Source organism: Azolla caroliniana, unplaced genomic scaffold (assembly GCF_043228905.1).
Source record: "Azolla caroliniana isolate FFs.n. ecotype wild unplaced genomic scaffold, voAzoCaro1.0.p SCAF_33, whole genome shotgun sequence".
In the NCBI taxonomy this organism is placed as follows: Eukaryota; Viridiplantae; Streptophyta; class Polypodiopsida; order Salviniales; family Salviniaceae; genus Azolla; species Azolla caroliniana.
Window position 1 is genome coordinate 83941 of NW_028230468.1, and position 14056 is coordinate 97996.

The window sequence follows — 14056 nt, forward strand, 5'->3', positions numbered from 1 at the left end:
AAACATCATATAGTTATATTTTATGTCTTATTCTTTCTCTCTCTCAAGGGGAGAAGGATCCCTCTTAAAGAAACCACCATTCATATTCTTGCACCCCACTAGATAACCACATTAGTTTGTGGGCATCCCAATCTCAGTCATCAACACATTTTAAGATTCAATTAATTGAATCTAGATCACAATTTTACTAGCTAGATTTCAAAAAGATGGTAAAATATCAGATAGATACAATTTTACACGTGTATGTATGTATCTATTGATATAAAATCAAATTTATTTCACACCCGTAAGGTACATGAAAATTTTCTTTCCCCTTGACATAGGTATAAATGACAGTGTACATGAAATGATGACACCTAGGAAAAATGATAAGCTTAATCATTTTACTCCATGCGAAAATCATGGTTAGGACTACTTTCTCAAGGCATCATGAGGAGCTTTATACTTGTGTAAGTCAACAACAATGTTGAGCATGACATAAAAAGCACCAACAAATAATAGGTCCATTTGGCAGGTAGAATAGAGAGAATCGTGAATAAATTCGGTAGCAGAACCCAAAATCTGTCTGGAAGGTTTCCAAAATTCGGTAGCGTTGGATATATGAGTTGATTTCCAATGTGGCTTCTATAATAGCCGTGAGGGTAATTTGTGACAGGCAATGTTCCGATTTCTATCTCCTCCATTCTTGGATTCCTGTAGGAATGTTGTCTGTTCGCAATCTTTACCAATCAATACTTCACTTCAGTAATTCTATGATCTCTGTCATCAAAACCCATTGAGTTGCTTATTACTGCAGCCTTTACACGCTCCAGTTGTATCAATTGTGTCCTCATACTACATTCTTCAACCTGCAAGCCTCATTCAGGTTTACTTCTTTATCACAAAAAACACTGGAAATTCTGAAACGCTTTTGAAACCAGTTGTAAAAACATGTGATTGTACAGTAGAACCATATTGTTATACCTCAAGTGTTGAAGCCCGTGTTAAAAGCTCAGCACAATCTCCCAGCAATAAGCGTTCTTGAGTGACCACATGAGCTAGTTCAGACATCAAGGTATTTGTTTTCTCAGCCTGAGTAATCGGAACAACAAATATCAGACAACAGCATTTTCACATCAAACAATTGCCAGTCTTTGAAAGTGATAGGTTGATTGGCATACTTTTGGAAGAAGGTAATTGATTGAATTCTCCACAGAATTCATCACATCCACTGCAGAATCCAACGCATCCTTGAGAGCGAGTGTGTCAACCTGTCAATTTATCCAATGAAAAATATTAAATACTTATATGCCTTTGTTCTATATATATTATTAAACAAGAAATTATCTGCAAGAGTATCATGGCTTGTCTTATTTACCTTGACACCAGAGACAGGTATCCGCAAGACGGCAGATTCCAAAGATTGGAGTGTCCCATTCAAGGCTATCATATGTTGTGGCTCTAAAGTAGACCATTCTTCAAGGAGAGGAAGCTGAAAGAAATGGGACAAATTTTATAAACTTTTCGACAAGCAATATATGATGGGAAGTACAAAACCAAGGAAAGATAAAAGTAGGCAACAGCAAATTATAGGACAAATTACATCTAATTTCTTTGAATAATAAGATTGCTCAAAATTTTAAGGAACTAAAGACAATCTATTTTTAGTGTATATATTCTGTAAGCCAACGCTCCTGATCCTTAACGTGGACTGTGATTCGTAAAGTAGTATACATCAGAAGTCAAATTCAACATGAGTATAGTTCCTGTAGAGAGCTAATACGAGGTGGACAAGGTTTGATCAATTAGAGAGAGAACAGAAAGTACTTGAGCTGAAAGGAGTTCCTTGAGCTGGTGAGCTTGCTTTGCTTGCTGCAACTGTATCCTCTTCTTAGAAATGGAAGATTGAAGTTCGAACGTTTTCGTACAAACATTGTAAAGTGATTTCTAGTAATTCATAAAACAGGAGAAGAAGAAGGTATTACCAAATGCACAACATTAAAAAGGCACACAAAATAGATTAGAAAAGCACATATTTGTTGAGGTGCTCACAGCAATTACCTCTGCAGCACAGATCTGGGCTTCCATAGCTGCTTCCGCTTTCGCATTCACAAACCGCCACTGTAGAAGACGGTTTTGCAACATTCTATATTGGTGAGCTTCCTCCATCTGGCTCAGGCCTTTCTTCCCACTTCTTTTTGATGTCTCCACCACCCCAAAGTTAAGACTAACTGCTGCATTACTACTCCTTTGGTGATGATGGTTGTGTGTGAGCAGCGGCATGGGTAATAACGTCCGCACTTTTGAGGGGCTAGTAGAGTTTCTGTATGGTGATAGCCGTGACAGCGAGAGAGATTGTTGCTGAGGTGGCAATGACCGATTGATTGGACCAACCCATGGTGATAAAGCAACACCATTCACAACTATGTCTGATACAGGAAGAATCTGATCAGGAGTCATAGGGGGGGTGTTGCTCTTCATTCCACCTCTTCTTGCAGATGCCATTGCTAGATCAGGTTCAGCCATGGAGGATCTTAAGCTGTTCATTGTTTGAGATGAACGGGTAGATCGAACCGAAGCATCCTGCAAAAACCGCGCTGGAACAGTGGTTCCCCGTACTGATCTTCCAGCAGAAGAAGCAGGCATCCCTTTACTTGAAGAAGTTGTTGCTGTAGTGATAATAGATGGCATACTCTCTGTCTCAGAGATATTGTCTGGAATAGAAGAGCTGATGGAGCGATCAGTTAAATCAAGAGATGTATCTGCATGCATTGACAGCAAGGATTCCATTTGGTCTACTTGTTGATGCTCCGTTGGAGGAAATCTAGAAGAGTTTTGGACAGATTCTTGCAGTTTTCTGCTTACCTTAGCCGACAAGTCTTCCTTTACATCCTTGCTTTCAGCATTTCCTTTCTGTTGTAGGAAACCACCGCATGCATTCTGACTTTCGCTGGCAGTCTGTGGAAATGCTCTTGAAGAGTTCATAGGCCGTGGTGCTCGAGAAGAGCCATAGCCAAGCTTTGGTTGTACTATCATTGGCGTCATTTTACTAGGTAGCTTAAGCCTCTCCGCTGAGAAATCCACGCTTCGACTGAGTGCAGCCCCAAACATTTTTCCATTGGCCGTCCATCTTCGACTCTCAGGTCTGTTGATGTTATCCAGAGGTTGAGAATTCTCTGTTTGATCTGAATCTTCCAGACGTGAAGGTGTGGTTCTGTGCTCTAGAATGAGCTTTCGATGTGCAGTATTAGAAGAAGGTCTCAATGTGTGATCTATGTTCTGATGATTATTGTCTTTGCTTCTATTGACAGAATGGATCCTCTTCGGAGGAATACTTGGAGGAGGAAGATCGCAATGGAGGGATGGAGAAAAGCCTCTTGTTAAAGGAAGCTTGTTGATATGGTGAGCAGACGATCCATTGGAAGCAGATAGATCAGAGGAAGAGGAAGAAGAAAGACCATCATTACAGAGTTTGGTATCAATGATTCTAGAAGGAGATGGTCTTCTTCTTTCAGCGGATTGGAAGCGTCTTGGAGATGGCAGATCAGTGACATTAATTGTAGTTCTTTCACCACTGGGAGTAGGAAACCTGTAGCTAGACGAAAGAGAAGCAGCAGAGGTGTTTGTAATAGTAGAATTCTTGTACCTCGATGTGACCTCCCGATTTCTAGGTCTTCTCGCAGTGGAGTTTGATGTTGTTCTTTCCTCTCCATCTCCATGCTTTGACTGGCGAGGAGTTTGCAGAAGAGACGAAGATTGAGATGGATCCATGCACCCAGGCATGTCTACGTTGTTGCTACTTCCAGAAACATACTGTTGCTGCTGCAGAAGTCTCATGTATAACCTGATGGAGAAGAAGAAACAGAGAGAATGAAGAAGACAAATTGGAAAATACACAATGATCAGGTCCATAGGTCTCATGTATACGAATGATAAGACGAGATCAATCCTAATCTCTAGTAGTTCTGACAATCTACTGTGTAAATCACATACTTATAACCGGAGATTGGATGAATACGCTGAAGAAGTTATAATACAAATTAACGACATGTCTACAGTCTGAACCATGCCCTTGTCCGAAATCACTACGTTTAACAAAGATTCCAATCAGACAACGAAATGGACAAGTACCAAGATTTACAACCTTTCAAAGTTATGGCACTAAGAAATGCAAGAAATCTACCAGGGGACTGCCATGGCTAGCTTGCTATAGCGGAGGCCAAAATTAGAAGAAAACGGAATAAAGTGGATCAAGAAAAATGCGGTGTGAAACATGATAATGCTGGAAAGGAGATTGAAAGAAGACACTAAACACAAGCGCAATATGTAGAACTACGACAGAGAAGAAAGTCACGCAATATTGATCTCGAAAAGATTGAAACAACTTGATTTGTACAGCTGGGAGGAAATAAGCTAAAGAATACCCGTGAACAAGGTCATTATCTGTTTCCTGCTTTTGCACTGAAGGGAAATAATGGAATCGGAAGGAGCGAGAATAAATATGTATTCCATTACAGCACCATTTGGAGAGCAAAAGGCATAGGAACATAGATTCCCCGCGGAATAATGATAAAATGAAAGCAAAAACCCGCACTTACCAAGAAAAAGACAATGCATCCGTAGGTTTGTATCAGCCTTCTCGCAAATGAACAGAAGAGCACCTGCTGAGCAGATAAATGAATACACAGTGATGTGGTGATAAAGGGGATAAGGAAGATTCACAGTATGTCCTTGATTGATCGTCGATAAACTGGCGGAAGATAGGTTCTGAGGGAAGATACGAACATGGAGAGACAGGGACAGAGGGGGGGGGGGTGATGGATGTGAGTAGAGAGGGGACGTGACTCGATGGATCGGAGAGCAGATGAAGAAGGGAAGGGAAGGGAAGGAAGAGGATGGATGGTCTGAGAAAAGAAACCAACACACAGACACAGCGAGAGAGAGACAGAAACAGAGAGAGACGTTAGAGGAGGAGACAAAGAGGGAATGGGTTTTGTTTTCACATGGATGGATGGATGGACGGATGGACGGACGGACGGACGGACGAAGAAGAAGAAGAAGAAGAAGAAGGTCGAGGACGCTGCTGCTTTCGTTGCTTTCCCCCACCCCACCCCCCCCCCCCCTATATTCCTTCGTTCTTCTTATATTCTTATTTTTATTTTTTTGTATTTACTCGATACACGCGTATATTATTGGCTGTTTTTTTTCTTTTGTCGATCTCCCTTTCTTCCTCCTATTTCGCCTAAAACAAACGAAATAGCAAATGCTGCAGCACTACTTATTTTTTTGCATGTCTCACACGCCTAGGCCCCATGTTTTTTTCCCGTTGATTGATCCTTTTCAAAAACATTGCCTCCCTATTAAAGGAAAGAGTATTCATATGGCGTTGCATACTTGGGGTTTTACCAATCGATAAATTTTCATGCATGTTATCATGGCAAATGCCAACAACACAAACTTGGCTAAAAATATATGAACCACTTGTCAAGGTTGTAGCCAAGAACAATACACAACGATACAAGAGAATAAGAGAAGACAGAAATAAGAGGATATCATGCACTTTCATTTCTAATTGATTGTATCCTTCCACATTAGGTCATTGTCGAGAATGAGTAAATATGAACCCTTTTTGTTGACAAAATGGTTGAAGTGTGGGTGGCAATCCAGCTTCGAGTGGATCGGTCCCCATGGTTGCTCTGCTCGGTTGGTGACAAGTTCTTGGTGAGTTAATCAAGTACAATTAGTCATTCAAATGCATCCTTCCCGATATCCCACCAATGCATCACGAGTGGGTCTAGTAGGCACGTTGTTGAGCAACTCAGCTTTGGCATGGTTCGCTCTATTGTTAGAAAAAAGATCTCCATTACTAAATAATTTTGAAGAGTTTATAAGCTAGTTTAAAGCATGTTTTGGAGATACTAATAGCATAAGGACGACAATCAACAAAATCCGACGATTACGTCAAGGTGATTGTCCATCCTTCGCTTACGATGCAGATTTCCGTCTACTCGCCTCTGATATCCCCTTGGATGATCGAACATTGATGGGGCAATTTCGATACGGCCTACGAAATGATGCCAAAGACTTACTCTTAACTTTCCCCGAAGAACCAAAATCGCTCATAGAGGCAATCAATTGAGTGGTACGATGCAACAACCGGCTTTTTGAACGACGTTCGGAACGCCAGTTACAAATGCCAAGACCAAGTCGGAGCCCACATACGCCTCGGTCGTAGCAAAACCATTTGTAAGGGAGTCATATAATGCATATTCAACAAATACTCCAACACGAATGAAAATCAACACCACGCGTCGTCGTGGACCATTGTTGGAAGAAGAAAAGCAACGACGTCGAGCAAATCGATTATGTCTTTATTACATAGGACCAGGGCATGTCGCAATAAACTGTCCACATAGGCCAAGAAAACAAGTAAATCAAATAGTAGCTTGTACTAAACCCAAGTTTATTTTAGTAGGAGTTTCTGATAGTCCCAAATAGTACTAATAGCCCAAGTCTATCGAACAATTTTGAAGTCCTTAGCCGGTTAGAAGAAGAGTTAAACGACTAAGTCCAACCAAAATAGGAGTCGTTTGGTTGGAAAACCCTAGATCTATGCAACCCATTAGTGGTTCCATTCCTCTAAGCAAGTTAGCAATGTGTTCTTAGCTCAAGTAACAGTTTGTACTAAAAGTACCCCTCCAATACATGTCTTGGCATTCTTAGATTCTGAATCCAATTCTTGCTTCATGGATAGGAATTTTGCCCAAGCTCATCAGCTATCCCTAAGAAAGCTTCCTTGCCCAACATTTGTAGTAGTCATGAATAGTCGCCCCATTGCTTCCAGAAATATCGTAGAAGAGTCAGAGCCGATTCATGTTGTCCTAGATTATATTGGTGTGTGTAGTATCATTTAATATAATTAGTAATCCAAAGCATCCAATTGTCTTTGGGTTACCATGGTTTGAATTACATAACCCATAAACAAATTGGAAGAACATAGATTTTAGAGGGATCTTCTCGTCAAGTCACTGTATTCAGTGATCACAAAAATCTTGCCTACTTCCAGAATGCTTGTGTATTAAATTGACAACAAGCTCAGTGGGCCCAATTCCTCACTTGTTTCGACTTCAAAATTACACATCGTCTTGGGAAGCAACAAGGGAAGGCAGATGCATGTCAAAGTTAATATGATGAAGCTTTGACAAACCAATTTATCCGAATAACAACAAAAAAACAGAGAATAAAGGTTTAATGGAAGCTTAAGAACAGAGAATACACATAAGAGACAGAGAGAGTAGAAAGCATAAACTCAATTCAAAATAATAACGCTCTATACATACAATGTGCTTAGTGAGCACTTTTATACAAGTCCTTACACGGATTGTTAGATATAATCAATTATCAGCCCCAAGTTGTAAATCTATCCCCATATGTGGTCTTATAGTGCAGATTTCGTGATAGCGCCCCAAATGAGGAGCTGCGAGTGTGCAACTCGACCATATGGGTCAATAAGGTGTTAATCTAGGAAACCGTAGATGTGTAGGACACAATGGATTTAGGAAATAGCGAAATAGGTAATATGATTGGCTAATCAAGTCAACTAGAATATTTTGTGGGCAAGTTGCAATGTACTTAGTCTTGAAGTATGTGCCATTGACTTCAAGATAAGTACCATCTAGCATTAGCCTGTATCTAGGAAGTTGGGTCATATTAAATGACAAGTCAGTTGACAGAAAAGTAATATCTCCACTATTATCAACTGACATGCACATTTAATGTTACACTCAGACCAAATAGAGAATATAATCCACTCTCTTACACAGTGGTGCAGTGGTGTATTGATCATTGATCCCCACTAATTTTGTAGTGAGTTGGTCCAGATCCCATCTAAGCTCTAAGGTGTGAGCGCATGGGTGACCTACCATTGTGAGCTACTCTCATATGTAATAGAAGTTTTGTTTTCATATTTCTCTTTGTGGTTGTAACTCTATATACCTATCTAATCGTTTCTCAATATTTCTAACATGGTATCAAAGCTGAGAGGTTGATCTAGATTAGGTATATACGGGTAGTTGTTGTCTAGCAGAATAGAGAAATAGAGAGAGAGAGAGAGAGAGAGAGAGAGTATCAATGACCTTGTCCACAAATGTTGCAGTTGCTCCACTGTGCATCCGCCCACCTCCATTGTTTGATGGAAATCTAGATGGAACCAACTACAGTCTATGGAAGTTCAAAATGTTTGCCATTTTGGACTCCTACGAGTTGTTGGAGACAATCATGGGACCCACATGAGGAGACCCTGAGCCAATGGTGACCTTTGATCGTGCACACCCTACCACATAAATCCCTCCAAATGCTTATCTACTTCGAGCCTGGAAGAGACGGAATGTTCAATGGATCGTGTTTCTACTGTGACAAGAACGGTCACACAATGAAGGATTGTCAGAAGAAGATGGCAGATGAGAAGATTGGTTATAGTAAGACTTCTTGGAGAGAGACCGAGTACGCCAACAATGTTGTAGATGAGCTTGAGTTATGGGTCGCAATTGACGAAGTGTGTTCTTCAGTTGACATTGTCGACGACTCTTGGATTCTCGATAGTGGAGCATCCCGACATATGACCAGTAATCATGACCGATACAACTCTTGGACACCTCTACAAGAGCTCATCAATGTTGTGGTGGGGATCAATGCTCAATGTCCAGTTAAAGGAATCGGAACCGTCTCCCTCAAAGCAACGACCGACGGGACAAAACATCTCTCTCAAGTGTTGTACGTGCCAGATCTTAAGAATAATCTATTGTCCATTTCTGCATTGACCAACAAGGGTCTTGATGTTCGATTCAAGAAGTTGGGTGCAGAAATAACAAATTTTGTTGGCAAGGTTGTAGGAATAGGGGTAAGGCGCAACAATCTTTATCAGTTGAGCTCGTTCACAATTTCTACTGATCACAACACAAGTACTAACACAAAGCAATGGCTTGAGAGATTTGGGCATCTCAATGTTGTTGTGTTGAAGGAGATGAAGAAGTCAAATATGGTAGTTGGGTTGCCAACCCTATCTAACTTAAGTCATGTTTGTGATGCTTGTGTAATGGGCAAGCATCAAAGATCAACCATTCCAAAAGAGAGTCAAATGGAATTAAGCGCCAACTTACAACAGCCTACATCCCACAACAAAATGGCGTTGTTGAACATCGAAACCGAACAGTTGTCGAGATGGTTAGGTGTACGTTGAACACACAAGCATTGCCCGACCCATTCTGGGCTGAAGCAGTGAATACATCCGTGTAAAGAATTAAGAGATGGATTCTTGTGAAACAGAATAGGTGTGAACTGTGTGTGTGTGTGTGTATGAGATAGAGAGAGAGACACACAGAGTATACGCAAGGTTAAGTATATTAACAAAGGAGGAAGATTCAACATAATACAAGGTGGGAGGAGGGTGCTTTATGTAGTCACCCTCTCTCTTCATTAACTACAAGACTCATGGAGCATGGGGAATGTGAAAGCTCATAAGTTATGTGTCATAGAATATGATTTTATGACTCATACTAAATGCTAGAATACAAAGTGGTGACATAATGGTGACTTTTGACTGTTGGAGTGTCTCTTCACTCTCAAGGTGAGTTCACACACTAGACCAAGTTGAGCTTGATTCTCAACACGCCCCCTTAAGCTCAAGTCGGGTAGGTTTCAGACAGTATCCGAAATCTGCTTCAACTCACGTTCCGGAGTCCGCGTCGACTCGCTTTATGCGGAGTTGTGGAATCCGTGCTCCAACTTGCGTTGTGCGTAGTTATGAAGTCTGTGCTTCAGCTTGCGTCTTTCTTCATGGCTTTGCGCGGTAGATCGGCTCTTCGCTGCTTCGTTGTGTGGTTGCAGAATCTACGTGTTATTGCGTAGTGTCTTCAGTACTCCCCCTCAAACTTGGCAGGTCAGGGATCGTCAATCCGAGATCGGTCATGAATTGCCACAGCTTGTCAGCTCCTAAGGCTTTAGTGAAGATGTCGGTCGTTTGAAGATTGGTGCTAATGTGTTGTAGGTCGACATCGCCAGCCAAAACGCGCTCTCGGATGAAGTGATAGTGCACTTAGATGTGCTTTGTTCCCGTGTGGAACACCAGGTTCCGAGCCAGATAGATACTGCTCATGTTGTCGCAATAAAGGGAAGTCAGATCCTTGATGGGTACGCCCAGATCCTTCAAAATCCTCTTGAGCCATACGACTTCACATGCAACTATGGTTGCGCCCCTATATTCCACCTCCGTACTCGAAAGAGCGATGATAGGCTGCTTCTTGCTACTCCATAATATTGCTCCGCTGTCGACGGAGAAAACAAATACGGAGGTTGATCTTCTATCGGCTTTGTAGCCAGCCCAATCGGCATCTATGTACCCCTCGAGTCGTATTGGCATCGCGGTCTTGTATAGGATGTCGCAATCCATTGTGCCGCTCACGTATCGTAGAACTCGCTTAGCGCAATCCAAGTGAGTATCACACGGTGTTTGCATGAATTGGCTAAGGAGACCGACCGGATAACTGAGATCGGGTCGAGTGATTGTGAGGTAGATGAGGCTCCCGATGAGTTGTCGATACTAAGTCGGCTCACACGCTTTGGTGCCGGAGTTTGCATCTAGTTTGAGATTACGATTGAGCGGGGTTGCCACGGATTTGCACTCAGCCATCTCGAACTTGTGTAACAAGTTGAGGATGTAGTGCCGTTGAGAGATCATGATTCCGGCCGGAGTCCGAATTACCTCGATGCCGAGGAAGTAGTGGAGCTCCTTCATGTCCGTCATCTCAAACTTGTCGGAAAGGAGGGATTTGACCTTAGTGATTTCGACGAGATGCTCACCTCCAATGACTAGGTCATCCACATATAAAATGATGACGATCGGACTTGCGGAATCACTTCGTATGTAGAGAGAGTTGTCCGATTTTGACATACGGAAGCCAATTTGATGAAGATATTGCGTTATCTTCGAATACCAAGCACGTGGTGCTTGCTTGAGGCCGTAGAGTGGCTTCTTGAGTCGGCAAACAACTTTCAGATGGGTGCTCGAGTTGAAGCCGGGTGATTGGATCATGTACACCTCTTCTAATTCTCCTTGTAGAAAGGCGTTCTTGACGTCCATTTGATGGAGGTGCCACCCTTTCGTCGCGGCAATCGCAATTACGGTTTGCACCGTCGTCATCTTTGCCACCGGGGCAAAGGTCTCTTTGTAGTCGACGCCATGCGTCTGAGCGTATCCTTTCGCTACGAGTCGAGCTTTGTAGCGGTGTACGGAACCATCAACGTTATACTTCACCTTGTAGATCCGTCTGCATCTAATCGCCTTTTTGTGTGGTGAGGTGGGAACGAGATCCCACATCTCGTTCTTCCGTAGTGCATGCATCTCCTTGTTCATTGCTTTGATCCATCGCGGGTGCTTCGCGGCTTCCGAAAAGGTTTCTGGCTCCCGTACTGTTGCTACCTTCATCATAAAGGCGTAATGGTACGCCATATAATCGTTGTGGCCGAATCGGCTTACGGGGTTCTTTTCATGAGTGGATTGGCGGAGCTTTCATTTGCAGAGAGGAGGGCTTTCTTAGCTCCGATTGGTACATCGAAGCCGCCGAACTCACTATCGAGTGAGTGAGTCGATTCATCGTCATCGAAGCGATCGTCTTCATATTCCGCCATTTTCGCCTTGCCTTTGTCCATCTTCGGGCTAGGTCGTGATGTGCTTTGATCACTCAAAGGCTCTTGTGGTCCGCTCAGTCAGGTCGTGATTGGACTTTCTTCGATCATGTGCATAGGGCGATCTTCATCCTCGATCTCTTGTTCGGCAAATTCCGGGTCGAGTGGAGGCGAAGTTGTCTCTGGTGCATACTAGGATGTGGACTCGTCAAAAACGACGTCCCGACTTACTCGAGATTTTCGAGTTGAGGGGTTGTAGCACTTGTACCCCTTTTGCTCCAATGAGTATCCTACGAGGGTACATTTCTCTGACTTCGGGTCAAGCTTTTGACGCTTCTCGTCAAGGATGTGCACCTACGTTATCGCGCTGAATATCCAGATGTGTGATAAATCTGGCTTCCTTCCGAAGTATTTTTCGTGCGGAGTGACCTCGTGCACGCCGGATGTTGTGCACCGGTTAATTAGGTAGACGACCGTATTTGCAGCTTCGACCCAATATGACTTGGGCATATGCTTCTCGTTCATCATGGCCCGCGCTACTTCGAGGATGTGCCGATTTTTGCGCTCGGCTACTCTGTTTTGTTGCGGAGTGTGTCAGCAAGTGAATTCTCGCCGAATTCCTTCCTTTCAGAGGTACACCGTGAAATCATCCGAGAAGTACTCCTTGCCGCCATCCGATCGAAGGCATCGTACATGTCGGCCCGTGGCTTTCTCGACTTCATTCTTAAAATTTTGGAAGTGTCCGAACACTTCGCTCTTTTGCCGCATCGGGTAGATCCAAGTGTGCCTAGAGAAGTCGTCGATGAAGAGCACGTAATATCGGCATCCGTCGAATGTAGCCGTTTGCGTTGGTCCCCATACATCGGAATGGACTACGTCGAGTAGACCTTTGCTCACATTCCGCTCTTTCGGGAATGGGTGTCGGTGTTGCTGGCACGCTTAGCATACACCTTCAATCTCCTTCTCTTTGAATGTCGAGAGTCCGATGACGACTCCTTTCGATTTCATTGCTTTGAGTTTGTTGAGATTGATGTGGCCGATTCGCTTGTGTCATTGCTCTATGTCGGAGTCGGCTTTCGTGTTTTTCGCGAACATGGTGGATTTCATCTCGCGTGAATCGAGAATGAACATCCGGCCCTCTCTTCGTCCGCGTGCAATGAGTCGGCCCTCTTTTTCGATGAAGCAACCACCTTGATTAAATCAAACTTGCATCCCTTGCTCTACAATTTGGCCGATGGAGACCAAATTCTTCGTAATGGTCGGTACATGCAAGACATTTTTAATGTAATTTTGCTTACCTTCTTTTCCGAACGGAACATTGCCAATGTGCCGAATCGGGTGCGTAGTGTCGTCTCCGGTTTCGACATAGCCGGGTCGGTCCGGCTCTCGAAGTTCTCGGAACCATTCTTGATGCGATGTCATATGGTTCGAGGCACCGGAATCGACGAACCATATGTCTTCCGGACCGGAGGCACTAGTTGAGGTAGCGGCCGACATAGAGTTTGCTCTATGTTTCATCATGAACATTCCGCCACGGTCGGAGTTGTGCGCATACATTCCGCCACGATCTTCGTAGTCGGAGTTGTGCCCGTACATTTCGCTACGGTCGGAGTTGTGTGCATACATTCCGCCACAATCTTCGTAGTTGGAGTGTGTGCGTAATTCGTGAGTTGTCGGCTTGTGGAAGCCGATTCACGCATCTTCTTTCGGCACTCTTCTTCGTGGTGGCCGAGCTTTCCGCAATATCCACATTCGGTTGCGTTTTGACGGCTCGGGCCGAAGTGGAAGCTCCCCCTTCTTGCGAAGGTTCCTCATTGGCCTCCGTTTTGCGGCCGAAATTGGGAGTTGTTGTCGTAGGTCGGACCTTGTCCGCCTTGTCCTTGGCCGAATCGGCCTCTCGCTCATCCGCGTCCTCTTCCTCCATTAGAGTGCGTGTAGAGCATGTGGTCTTCCGACTCATTGCTCCTTGTGCGCTATCGTGCCTTTTGGCTCCGGAGCATTGCGTGAGTCGGGTCGGAACCATTGGGGTTTTGGACTAGGAGGAAGGAAAATTCTAAGGCAATTAAGAATGTGAAATATATTGTGAGAAAGAAAGATATGAAAAACTCGTGAATCCCACGAGTATAGTGTATTAGAGAGTACTCAAATTAAGAGAGAATAATAGTTAGCAAATTCGTGGATCCCACGATTATATTATATTAATCAACCCTTGTAAAATAATCAACAACCTCTATACATCTTTCTCCCTTCCTTATATAGTGTTGGAAGAGTCTAAGTTTATCACATACAAGCATCATGCTTTTCCTATTTTTAGTTTTCATGCACATTGCATGTGCATGATTAACTTTCTATCTCATCTTTTCTTTTAACTCGAGTGTCTATGCATGAATAACTT

General features: G+C 43.2%; 1 protein-coding gene across 1 annotated transcript; it reads right to left on the reverse strand.

Moving 5' to 3' along the window:
• Window positions 1–256: 256 nt before the first annotated feature.
• LOC147849565 (uncharacterized) lies at window positions 257–4780 on the reverse strand. The gene is made up of 7 exons (XM_087337380.1): window positions 4578–4780; window positions 2041–3823; window positions 1807–1926; window positions 1358–1471; window positions 1161–1250; window positions 964–1071; window positions 257–848 (listed from the first exon to the last, which is right to left on the reverse strand). Exons 2-7 carry the CDS (start codon window positions 3814–3816, stop codon window positions 729–731), a joined length of 2328 nt encoding a protein of 775 aa, XP_087193506.1. The 5' UTR covers window positions 3817–3823; window positions 4578–4780; the 3' UTR covers window positions 257–728.
• Between the last annotated feature and the right edge of the window lie 9276 nt (window positions 4781–14056).

Coding starts and splice junctions, on each gene's coding strand:
- LOC147849565 (XM_087337380.1), bottom strand. CDS start 3,816: ATGAGACTTCTGCAGCAGCAACAGTATGTTTCTGGAAGTAGCAACAAC. Junction 1,472..1,806: donor AGGAACTCCTTTCAGCTCAA/GTACTTTCTGTT, acceptor CATTTCTTTCAG/CTTCCTCTCCTTGAAGAATG. Junction 1,251..1,357: donor TACCTGTCTCTGGTGTCAAG/GTAAATAAGACA, acceptor ATAAATTGACAG/GTTGACACACTCGCTCTCAA.